Below are 13,004 nucleotides of genomic sequence, written 5' to 3'. Positions count from 1 at the left end.
CCCTGCACTTGCTGCAAATGATTTCCATACTGTACCTGCAAACTTACCCGTACTGAAGATGTGATCAATGCTATCCATCCCTGCGCTATCAAAACAACAAAAACATGGTGATGGCTCAATGCCGAAGTTAGTTAATTTTTCATTAGTAGGGATTTTTCCTTTTAAAACTCTCCATAAGAGAAAAGATGATTTAAAAGGAATATAATTATGCCATAAAAGTGAAAAGAAACTGCTTCTACTCTTCTTGTTTCTGATAGCCTCCCAAGCTGACTTGCAAGTGAATTTGCCAAGATTGTGTAGCTTCCAAATAGGCTGGTCTGGTTTCTGTTGTTGTTGAGGGATTGCTGTGGCCAGTATTCTGTCCAGCTGACTTGCAGGGGCCTGTTCTTGTAATTTTCTCCAACTCCAAGCACCATTTTCCCAAAATTCTGAAACCTTGGTGTTGTTAAGTCTGATGCTGCTGCTAGTGTACTGTGCTAATGGACCTGTGCCAAGCCAGTTGTCCCACCAAAATGAACAATTCCCTATGTGAAGTTGCCAATGAATGTGTTGTTCTACCTGTTGTCTAGTGGTTAACATGTGTTTCCAAGTTAAGGATTCTCCAGTATCCCATTTTTTGCTTACCGGATTGGATCTTTGACAGTATTTAGCTCTCAAGAAGTCCCCCCATAAGGTTTGTTTTGTTCTGAATGTCCACCATTGCTTGAATTGGAAGGATTTGCATACATCACTTAAGTTCCTCATCCCAATCCCCTCTTCTTCATAAGGATAACTTAGGTTTTTCCAAGAGGACCAATGGTATTTCTTGTTGTTGTGTTGCCAGCCCCAGAAAAAATCTGCAATCAGCCTCTGGATTTGCTTAATGATAGTCTTTGGAGGGGTTACAGCACTTAGAAGGTGTATAGGTAGTGCTTGGAGGACATGTTTGGCAAGCACAGCCTTTCCACCATAACTCAGTTGTTTAGCTTGCCAACCTGTAATTCTGGATATGACTTTGTTAATAAGATTCGAGAAGTACACATTTCTAGGTCTACCAACAAATAAAGGGCAACCTAGATATGTGATAGGCCCTTGTTTCTGTTTAAAACCAGTCAGCCTTTTTATTCTATCCCTAGTGCTATTGAAAGCACTAGGGTGTAGCATAAAATGGCTTTTATCCTCATTGATAAGTTGTCCGGATGTTTCTTCATAAGCCTTTAGAGTACTCATGAGGAGTTTCAAAGTTTTACTCCTTCCAGCAGTAAAGAGAATAATGTCATCTGCAAAGCTTAAGTGGTTTACCTGAGGCCCTCTTTTTTCCATGGTAAAACCTTGATAATCCTGATGATTATGAAGTCTATTGAGAGATCTCGATAATACTTCGGCACCTAAAATAAATAGGGCCGGAGAAAGAGGATCGCCTTGTTTTAGACCTCTAGTAGACTGAAAGAACCCATACCTTTTGCCATTGATGATAATGGAGTACCAATTGTTGGCCATAATTCTCCAACACATGTCAATGAACATCTCATTAAAACCCATTTTCCTCAAGACTATGCAAGTGTATGACCAAGACACCCTGTCGTAGGCTTTTGCCATGTCTAATTTGATGATCACATTACTTCCAATGTTGGGTTTCTTGATATGGTGAATAATTTCCTGCGCAAGCATGATGTTTTCAGAGATGTTTCTCCCTTTCACAAAACCAGATTGGTTAGTGGAAATTAAGGAAGGAAGTATAGGACTAAGTCTAGTACTTACTAGCTTAGAAATGATCTTACTAGTAAAATTACTAAGAATTATTGGTCTAAACTCCGTGAGTTTGTTTGGATTATTGACTTTTGGGAGCAACACTATACAGGAATGAGAGAAGTACTTCGGAATCATTTGACCACTGAAAAAGGCATATATTACTTCTAACATATCATTTTTGATGATGTTCCAACACTTCTGGAAGAAATACCCATTCATACCATCGGGACCTGCTGCAGAATTAGGGTTCATTGAAAACACTACTTCTTTCAGCTCCTCCATATCCGGTAACTTTGTAAGCTGAGTGTTTTGGTCCTGATTGACCATATTTGGAATGCAATCCAAATTATGTTCATCAATATGTTTATTCTCTCCTGTGAAGATGGTATTGAAGTGTTCACAAGCCTCATGAGCAATGTTGTTCTCACCTTGTATCCATTCCCCCTTCATATTAACAATTTTGTGGATGAATAGTTTCCTCATCCTCCCCCTTATAATGGAATGAAAGTATTTAGAATTAGTATCTCCATCTTTGAACCATTGAAGCTGATTCTTTTGTTTCAAAGTGGTATCTTCCAGTTTGAGGAACTTGATATATTGAGCATTTAATTCATGGAGGGTACTCCTATTTGACTCCGTTTGACTTTGGATGTATTTTTCTTCCGCATCATGCATTTGTTCTTCATACATCCTAACCTTTTGATAGATATCTCCAAATTCGTTTCTAGACCAAACACTAAGGGTATTAGATAATCTTTTTATTTTCTGGTGGAATTTCCACATAGCGTTACCCTCCGTAGGTCTATTCCAGCAGTCTTTGACAATATTCATGAAATCAGGATTATCAACCCAACAATTAAGAAACTTGAAATATTTGATGTGATCAGTTTCATTAGCTACCATTTCCATCAACAGGGGGCAGTGATCAGACCCTGTATTTGCTAAATGGGTTATGGTTGTTTGTGGCATCTTTTCCAGCCATAAATCATTAATCAAAGCTCTATCTAATCTCTTCCAAATTCTATGATTGATACCCCTCTTGTTAGACCAAGTATACTTGTGTCCACTAAAACCAATGTCCATCAGGCCACAGGCTTCAATAGTAGCAATAAAGTCCATGCTTTTCTTCATATTGTATGGCAATCCTCCTAGTTTTTCCTCAACATCAGTAATAACATTGTAGTCCCCCACTGCGCACCAAGGATTGGTACTCACAGAGGCATGATGAAGCATTTTATCCCAAAGAGGTCTTCTCAGATACTCCTTACACTTCGCATAGATAAAAGTACCAGTATATTGGTATTGCAATTCATTGTGTTTCATATCACAAGTGATTTGCTGTTCATCTTCATCAAGAATATTACAGTCAATATCACTGTTCCAAAAAACCCAAATCTTATTATTGGAGTTACTAGTAGCATTATCCATGCTCAATTGTATCTTGAAATTTTGAATATTAACACTATCCGAGAAAGGTTCCAAAATGGCAATAACTGATAACTGGTGCATTTTCCTGAGCATTTTGAGTCTCTCCAACACTCCTTGAGTGTTGATCCCCCTCACATTCCATATAATCGTACTAATCATTGGGATGATCTGGAGGAAAAAAGTCTGGTATTCGGTCTGCCTGTCGTGACAGTATTGGCATCTTGCTTTCTGAAATGAAACCTGTCATATTGAAGGCCCCTTGGAGACAAACACTGGTTGTTGGTTACTTGTTGAATTTCATTCTCTAGAGTTTGATCATTATGTGGACTAAAGGCCCTAATAAGGGCCTCACTAGTCTCATCCTTATCATCAGAATCTTCTAGATATTGGTTATCCCCAACAAGTTCATCTTCAGAGTTAATTATAGCATATTCATCCAGGATAGGTTCAGTATTAACCCTACACTTCTGTTGCATCTTATCTGGAGGTTCTGAACTGGGGGGAGGGGTCATGTACTAAACCTGTAAGGGAAGAATATTCAAACCTTGGTTATCATCAACCATTACAAATTTGTTGCATAGTTCTTCCCTTACTTCCTGCACTTGTTCAAAATCCTTTTCTTGCTGTTTGTTTTGCCTTCTTTTTGCAGCGTCTCTTTTTTGTTTACTGGGCTTATTCTTACTCTTGGGAGTGCTTTCAGTACCCATAGAAACACTTTGCTTCCTTTGATCCTTGTCATTCATTTTTTCAACTTGTTCTTCAATTTTTTCTTTGGCAGTCTGTTTTCTGTTGCCACTGTTCTGCACATGCTGCTGAGTATGTTCTTTTTGTTGCTGACTGTTCATAGCATTCTTAGAGGCTCTAAGGTCTGTCCTAGGGTCAGAAACCAACCCCTCATGCATAACATGAGGCAAATTCCCCCCTTTGGTATCCCCTTCCTGCATGTTAGTGGCTATCTCCTGACACCCTCCATCCATACCTCCAACAACTTCATCAGTAAGGCCAGCATCAACATTAAAAATATTGGGGGCTTTGGGGATTGGGAGAGATAAGTCAATACCTGTTCTCTTGCTTTTGTTGCTGTCAGCAGTCTGTTGATGAGGAGACTTATGGTTATTTGGATTGTTCTTGGCAGGTTGATCATTTAAGTTTCCATTGCTGGGTTGGTTTATTTGACTTGCTGCTTCCTTGATTCCACTCTGTCCAGCTTGCTGCCTTTCCTGTTTTTCCTGCACTTCAAGATTTGTAAAAATATTTTGAGTTGGTAGGATAGATATACCTGTAACTCCTTGTTTATGCTGCTGGCTGCTACTGTTTCCTTGCATTGGAGGAGTGACAGGTCTCCACACAGCTTTGGAGATGGCTTGTTCCTGAGTTTTTTGGTGCTTCCTTCTTTGGATTTGCCACTGTTCTTCTTGTATTTCCTCTTGTTGCCCCTGCTCCTCTTGATTCTGTATATTTTCCTTTTGTTGTTGACTTGTCATGTGTGTTTTTGGTTGAGTCTGATCCTCATTTTTTTCATTGCCTCCCTTTTGTTTTTTGTTTGGTTGGTTTGGAGTCTTTGTTGTATCCTCCTTTTGATCTTTCCCTTGTTCATGCAATTTTCCAGAACCCCTTTCCTTACTGTTTTTTTCCACCTCCAGCTCCTTTTTTTTCCTACTCTCCTCATCTCTTCTTTTGATTGTACACTCCTCATCCTTGTGGCCTTGGTGTTTACAATAAAAACAATAGCTAGGAATTCCTTCATATTCAACTTTTAACCATCTTCCTTTGTTGGGGTTGGAATGTTTAAAACCCAGCCAAACATGGGAAGGTCTTTCTTTAGTTAGGTCGGCCTGAACCTTAACTCTAGTGGTGCTGCCTCTAGTTCTCTGTGAGGTAGGTGAGTCTAAAAACAAAACTTTCCCAATGCTTTCCAAAATAGTTGTTAAGAAAACTTTGTTGTAACAGTGCCAGGGGAGGCCTGGGATTGATACCCAAATTGGAACAACAGGTGTTTCTTCTTCCGGAGTAAAATCTGGGGTCCAAGCTTGTATTCTCATAGCTTGACCCTCGATGTTCATTTTCAGTTTCGTCCAAACAGTTTGATAGTCCAATTCATTGTCAAGATCAATATAGACGTGTCTAGAATTGAAGTGTGTGATCTTAACTCCCCCCATCAATTGAGTTTGCAAAATAAAACTTTTCCTAACAAGCTCCATTCTAGGCATAGTGTTTGTAAATTTGCCCACAAGCGTATATTTACAAATCTCCGCTAATTTAACATAGTAGTCATTCTCATCAATAAGAACAGCGGGGAAACCTTGTCTAGTGGTATGAACAGGTTCATTCAAAGTAATGGGAGTTTCTTTTTGAGCCTGATTATATCTCAACCTAGCTGCAAACGATTGTATCACAGTATATGGGGCAAGTTCTGAATTTTGCTCATTTTTGCTGTTGTTATTAAGTTGCTGGCCCTGTCGCTGGTTGTTTGGATTTCTAGTATTGTCCTGATCAGCCTGGCCAACCTGTTTGCGAGTGTTATAATTCTGAAGTTTAGGATCATACCTTGAAAAGTTGTTGGAAATTTTGGGGAAGCTGTTATGATACTGCTCCCTTGCCTTGTTAGGTTGATCATCAGACTTCCCTCCTCCTTTTGTATAGCTTTGCTTGGTTTGATCAGTATGCTCTTCAGCATTCACTTGTTTTTGATCTAATTTGCTTCCTTCCAAGCTCCTCTTTTCTTTTTCAGGTTGCTGCTTTTGCTTATGAGATTGATCCAGCTTTTCCTTAGTTTGTTCATGACTATGGTCATGTGCTTCCTCATCTCCTCCATCTTTGTCTTGCTGATTATGCTTTCCTGGTGGATTACCTGCATTGAGATGAGGGGTTAAGCGTGATGAAGTATTTGTTATTGCAAAGGAAAAGTTAGAAGATCCTGCTGCTGATGCTGCAGGTTGTGTGGCCATGATCATCGTGCTGTTGCCCTGCTGTTCATTGGAAGTTTTCTTCTGGAGATTGTTGTTGTCTTTGGTCATGGTTTTTGCTTCACTTTCGTGTGGCACGATTGCAGAATTATCTCGTTCTTCTCCTCGATCACCACTCGACATTTCCCCTGTTCTTCCATGTCTTCCAAGATGAGTTTGTGGGTTGAGATTTATGGAAGATGCTGGATCATTGGTGTTGAGGTCTCCACTGTTAGGACGATTGCTTAGGAGTGTTACTTGAGTATTTTGATCTTGGGAGACCTCCTCTTTCGCCGAGCTTCCATTAATTCCGACGCATGGAACAGTAAGTTCGCCGGAATTTTCACTACCAGCGATTCGACCAACATTTTGCTTCAAATTTTGGCTGGAAGGGTCGTCATCCTTATAGGAACAAACCCCATAAGTCGAAACCCCACGAATTGACTCGGAAGTTTGTCGAATGTCGATGCGCAACTCAGGCGACTTCTTCGCGATTTCCTCTAAATTCGCCTCTTTCGTCTGAGCGATTGGGACGGTGGAATTGGCTAATTCTTGGACAGGTAATAGATCCTGATGAGGAGAATCCATTTCCCTACTTGATTCCTTTCGATTCCATCCAGAAATCCTTGGGGAAATATTTTCGCGATCTTCGACGAACACCCCTTCGACAACAGCAGGTTCCATCGCATCTTTCTCCTGCGATTTCGAGGCATTCTGAGGTTGTTCCTGGCGCGTATTATGCTGGGATAAGGAGCCTACATGAGAGCGCTCCTTTTGGGTTAGGTCCGGATGCCATTTGACGGCTACCGACGGCCCACGCGCCATTGCGGCGCTGGGCGATTGAGGTGAGTCAGCCGTTGTGAGAGAGAGCGCGTGCGAGGAGAGAGAAAATCTAGAGAGAGAAAAATTTCAAGAAATGGGGCGCGATGGGGTTTAGGGTTTAGGGTTTAGGGTTTAGGGTTTAGGGTTTAGGGTTTAGGGTTTAGGGTTTAGGGTTTAGGGTTTAGGGTTTTTTTTTTTTTATAAACGACCCTTGAGGTGGGTAGGGGCTAAGCATCACCCCCAGGCCTTAACATTTATATAAGAAAAAGATACATGGAGGGGGACATAGAACCTTACCTCCTTCCTAAGTTGAGTTAACTGAATTACCTACTAAGGTTATCAATTAACTCATTACATTTGTTGTATTCTAAAACAAAGCACCTAGAGATACCTCTCAAAATTACTAAGTTCTAGAAAAACTTAAACAAGGGAGACTCTCCCTTTACAAGTTATGATAAAAGAGATAACCTACTTTATTAACATATAAAATAGATTTTAAGTCAATGAAATTGATTGAACAAATACAAGATTGTCATGGAGGATATTTAATCCTCTTGATCTTCCTTCTTCTAAATAGTTGCATGCCCATTTTGTCTAATATGTAATTTCCTTTAATAGCACCTCTAAGCTGCTGAGGGGTGTAAAAATGTTGAATTATATCCATCTTGTGACTCCCTTTTGCTAGTAAGTCAGCCGTGGCATTTGCCTCTCTATAAATATGTTGGCACTGAAAATATTCCATGTTCTTGCTTATGTCTTGAAGCTGCTGAATGTCTTGTTGACTTCTCCATGGAATGTACTGTGTGTTGTTGATCCATTTGACCAGTAGTTCAGAATCTACTTCCAATATGAGCCTCTTGAATCCATGTTGTTGACACCAATTTAATCCATAAAGAGCAGCTTGTATTTCTGCAAAATTATTAGTACCAAAAGCCAAAGGAATAGAAAAAGCATAAATAAGTTTACCTTGATCATCTCTAAGTATACCTCCACCACCTGTTTGACCTGTATTGTGGATGGCACTGCCATCAGTATTAAGTTTATAGATACCTGAGGGTGGCCTGTTCCATCTCACTAAGGTTATTTTAAAATATTGTTGACATTGATCAACATATTGAAGAAGCCTCTCCCAACTGTTGAACCATGGTATAGTTGTATATACAGATTGAATGATCTGCATACTATCTTTAAAGATAGCTAATTCTACTCTTGAAATGTTTGATTGTTTACCTCCATACTTAACTGAACACCTGTTTTTCCACAACTTCCAACAAATAATGTTGGGTAAAATGATAAAAAGAAGTTTTTGTACCTCATTACTAGTTTGTAGATTTTTTCATTGAAGTAACAGACTTCTGATAGAAGTACTGTCAATTACTAATCCCACTCTTTGTGAGTGACACTTCCAAATATATTTAGCAAAATTACCAGTAATAAGAATATGATTTAAATCATCTTTGCCCTTCCTATAACAACAATAACAGTCTTCCTCTTCTTTTCCAAATCTAATCAGACTATCATTGGTAGGTAGTTTATTCCTCAAAGCTCTCCACATAAAGAAGGAAATTTTAAAAGGAACATTTCTATGCCAGATACTATTATTAATTATATCAGGTTCTTTTTTCTTCCTTATACTCTCCCATGCAGATGAAATTGAAAATTGACCATTATCTTCTAATCTCCAATAAGCTAAATCAGTACTACCCTCTTTAAGTTGTAATCTATAAGTTAGAATCATTGAAACAAGAGGTGGAGGAATATGTTGCCTTATAACAGACTCATTCCACTTTCAATCTTCAATGAAATCTAATAACTGAGTATTATTTAGACTGGAAACATAGTCACAATAGGTTGCTATTGCACCATCTCCAAGCCAATTATCCCACCAAACACTGCAGTTACCAGATTTTATATTCCATGAAATATACCTTTCCACATCATATCTGTTTCTGGTAAGATACCTCCAGACCAAGGAATCCCCTGTATCATATTTCTTTGCCACTACATTAGACCTTTGACAGTATTTTGCCTTCAAAAAACAACTCCACAAAGACTTTTTAGTTCTAAATTCCCACCAGTGTTTGTATTGAAAAGCAGTGCATATATCTTCTAATAATCTAACTCCAATACCACCCTCTATATAAGGAAAAGCTAAACTCTCCCATGATGCCCAATGATACTGTTTTTTATCCCTATTAGTGCCCCAGAAGAAGTCAGCTATAACTCTTCTAATATATCTAAGAGTAGTTTTAGGTGGTGAAACAGCAGCCAATGTATGAATAGGCATAGACTGCAAAACATGCTTGACCAAAGTAATTTTACCACCAAAATTCAAAATTTTAGTATGCCAACCTTTAATTTTTTTAATGATTTTATCCACCAATTCAGAATAGTAAATTATTCTTTGTCCTCCAATATACAAAGGACAACCTAAATACATAATAGGGCTATGCTTCCTTCTAAAACCAGTTTCCTCATTGATGACTTCAATAACACTCTGATTAGTATTATTAGTAACCATATAGAAGCTCTTTTCCTTATTCACTTTCTGATTAGATACTTTCTCATATTCAGCAATAGTTTCCATAATTAGTTGGAGAGAATTTCTGTTTGTGGAGGTGAATATTATTATATCATCAGCAAAACTTAAATGGTTAATCTGTGGTCCTCTCTTCTCCATATAGAAACCCCTATAATCCTGATTCTGATAAAGATTGTTCAGCTGTCTAGATAATACCTCAGCTCCCAAAATAAATAGGGCTGGTGATAAGGGATCTCCTTGTTTAAGACCTCTAGAAGAATGGAAAAAACCATGTCTTTTTCCATTGATAACAATGGAATACCAATTATTACTCATAATTCTCCAAGTTCTGTCTATAAACAATTCACCAAAGCCTAATTTTCTCAAAACTAAACAAGTGTAAGCCCAAGAAACTCTATCATAAGCTTTAACCATATCAAGTTTAATAACCACATTATCTCCTTCATGAGGCAAGTTAATTCTATGGATAATTTCTTGTGCCAGCATTATATTTTCAGAAATACTCCTTCCTTTTACAAAGCCTGACTGGTTTTTAGAAATAATACTAGGTAAAATAGGTGCCAGTCTAGTACTCATAATCTTAGAAATGATCTTGTTAGTAAAGTTGCTTAAACTAATAGGTCTAAAGTCTTTTAGCTTATTAGGATATTCAACTTTAGGGATCAACACCAAACAAGCATGAGTCATATACTTAGGCATGTCAAAACCATTGAAAAAGTGTTGAACAGCAGCCAAAAGATCATCTTTTATTATATCAAAACATACCTGAAAAAATTTCCCCCCTATACCATCTGGTCCTGGTGCAGAATTGGGATTCATATTCATTATCACATTCTTCAATTCATCTATATTAGGCATCTGTTCCAGCTTAATATTTTGTTCATCAGTAATGATTCTACTAATACACTGAAGACTATCCTCATTAATAACCTCATTTTTGCCAGTGAAAATTTGTTTATAGTAATCACAAGCAGTTTTAACAATATTCTCTTCCCCTTGTATCCATTCACCATTCTCAGACTCAAGCTTAGTAATACACATTCTTTTTCTTCTACCTCTCATAATAGTATGAAAATATTTGGAGTTGGTATCACCTTCCTTTAACCAATGAATCTGTGTTTTTTGTTGCATAATGTCATATTCTAATTTCATGTATCTAATGTACTGAGCATTTAAGGCCTGCAGTTTCTCTCTATTTTCCTGATTATTTTCCTGAATAATATTCTCCTCAGCAAGTTTAACCATCTCTTCAAACTGTTTGACTTTGATGAAAACATCCCCAAATTCTTTTTTGGACCAATTCCTCAAAATAACAGTAAGTCTCTTCATTTTAGTATGTAATATCCACATAGGACTACCTACCACCTTTTTATTCCAACAATTTTCCACAGTTGAGTAAAAAGTCTCATGCTCAGTCCAACAATTAAGGAATTTAAAATATTTTATAGCATTTTCCTTATCACTCTTCATCTCCATTAATAATGGACAGTGATCAGAACCCACAGAAGGCAAATGAGTGATAGAAGTGTTAGGCATAATCCTTAACCAATTATCATTGACCAATCCTCTATCCAATCTTTTCCATATTCTAGCATCACCCTTCCTATGATTACACCATGTGAAAGGCTGACCACTATATCCTAAATCAATTAAACCACATGATTCTATTATGTTGATGAAATCAAAACTTTTATTGATATTATAGTCTCTTCCACCCAATTTTTCATCAGTGGAGGATATCACATTAAAGTCTCCAATGATGCACCAAGGTTTATCCACATCAGACCATTGGATTAACCTATCCCAAAGAGGTTTCCTCAGATGTTCCTTACACTTTGCATAAACACAGGTAAGTAGAAACTTATCACTACATTCTTCATGATAAACTTCACAATTGATAAGTTGTTCATCCATGTCAATTACTTTACAATTCATATCATTAGACCAAAAAAGCCATATTTTATTATTAGAATTACTATAACAAAAATCCATCAACAATTTCACTCTATAAGCTTCCAACTGAGAACTATTAGCAAAAGGCTCAAGAATAGCAATCATAGTGAGCTTGTGAATTTTCTTTAAGTTGATTAATCTTTCAAGAGCACCAAATGTATTAATGCTCCTAGCATTCCAACATATGATACTAATCATTAAACACCTCTACTTCTAGCTCTAGTATTAGGTTTACTAAAACTAGCAGTCTTGTTTTGTCTAGAAACTTTCCTACCCCTAGGAGACAAGCCCTGTTTGCCAGTCACCTCTCTAACTTCCTCAAAGTTAGTATTAGGAAGCATGGGGCCATGTTGAGCTTGTTTTGAGGTTATTTCTTCCCCAGTATTAGTGCCTTCATCTAAGGATTGAGTATCTAAATCATCCTCATCCTCAGAATTCAGAACACCATATTCATCAATATGATCCTCACTAGTCTTTTGACCAGTGTCAATTAGAGTAGTATTTTTGTTAGTTTTAGATTTATCAATCTTATCTTTATCAGGGGGTTCTCTATCATCCCTTATCAGAAACCCCTGATCATCTACTTTTTCTTTTCCTTTATTAAGTCTATCAATGTGCAACCTTTTAGAACCCTGACAATCACCAGCCTCACCTCCAACAGCTACACCAGCATGAGTAGTAATAGTAAGGGGAATGGGGGTAGATCTATTAAACTCAATACCTGTAATATTAGTAGAATCATGTTGATTCCCACCTTGAATTAATATATTGCCTTGATCAGCTCTTCTTTGTTGAACACTGTTATCCTTTTTATGATTATTTCTTCCTGCTCTATCATTATGCATTGTATTTTCCTGATGAGCCCTGTTTATACCTGTCTTCTGCTGTAGCCTTTGATTTTGAGTGTCAATCATTTGTTCCTCCCCTTCATCCTCAGATGGACTATTACCCTGCAACTCTAAATCAATGTAAGTATTTTTTGTTATAACAGGAAACTGACCTTGTTGATTATGGTGTTGTTGTTTTTGTCTATCCATATTTCTATTAGAGTTTCTATCAGCATCCCTTCTTCCCTGTTGATTATTATTCCTTCTTTTTTGGGTTTGCCATTCCTCTTGATTGAATAGCTGTTGATTATCAACCTGTTGATATTGTTGATCATGTTCAACCTCAATTCTACCTATGTCATTATCCTTAGCACTCTGCAACTCTGTATTGACATTGTGAGCAGAATCTTTTCTATTCCTATTTTTTTCCTGTTCTTGTCTTTTTTTATTTTCCTCCTCTCTTTGTTTAACTATACAATTAGACTCCTTATGGCCTTGATGTTTGCAGTAAAAACAATAGTCAGGAATACTATCATATTCAATCTTTTGCCACCTCCCATCAGTAATGTCTTCTCCCTTATAACCCATCCATATGTGAGGTGGTCTTTCTTTAGTTAAATCCACCTGAACTTTAACTCTTGCTTGACTACCTCTTGTTTTATTAATAGATGCTGAATCAAGATAAAGGACTCTACCAACAGGGGATAACAAGCAGGTGATGAATTCCTTATTGTAACAGTGCCATGGTAACTCAGG

At 37.6% G+C, this 13,004-nt stretch overlaps 2 protein-coding genes across 2 annotated transcripts; both read right to left on the bottom strand.

Annotated features, from left to right (window-relative positions):
- Positions 1 to 3,674: 3,674 nt before the first annotated feature.
- LOC138339122 (uncharacterized) lies at positions 3,675 to 6,929 on the bottom strand. Its single transcript, XM_069290447.1, has one exon. It carries the CDS (start codon positions 6,927 to 6,929, stop codon positions 3,675 to 3,677), a length of 3,255 nt encoding a protein of 1,084 aa, XP_069146548.1.
- A 529-nt stretch (positions 6,930 to 7,458) lies between these two features.
- On the bottom strand, positions 7,459 to 8,106 carry LOC138339121 (uncharacterized). Its single transcript, XM_069290446.1, has one exon. The coding sequence runs from the start codon at positions 8,104 to 8,106 to the stop codon at positions 7,459 to 7,461; it is 648 nt and encodes a 215-aa protein (XP_069146547.1).
- Positions 8,107 to 13,004: the final 4,898 nt, after the last annotated feature.

The sequence above is a fragment of the Solanum lycopersicum genome, chromosome 10 (genome assembly GCF_036512215.1).
Source record: "Solanum lycopersicum chromosome 10, SLM_r2.1".
In the NCBI taxonomy this organism is placed as follows: Eukaryota; Viridiplantae; Streptophyta; class Magnoliopsida; order Solanales; family Solanaceae; genus Solanum; species Solanum lycopersicum.
The sequence above is the reverse complement of the archived record's forward strand: the minus strand, read 5'-3'. Positions and strand labels throughout refer to the sequence as shown.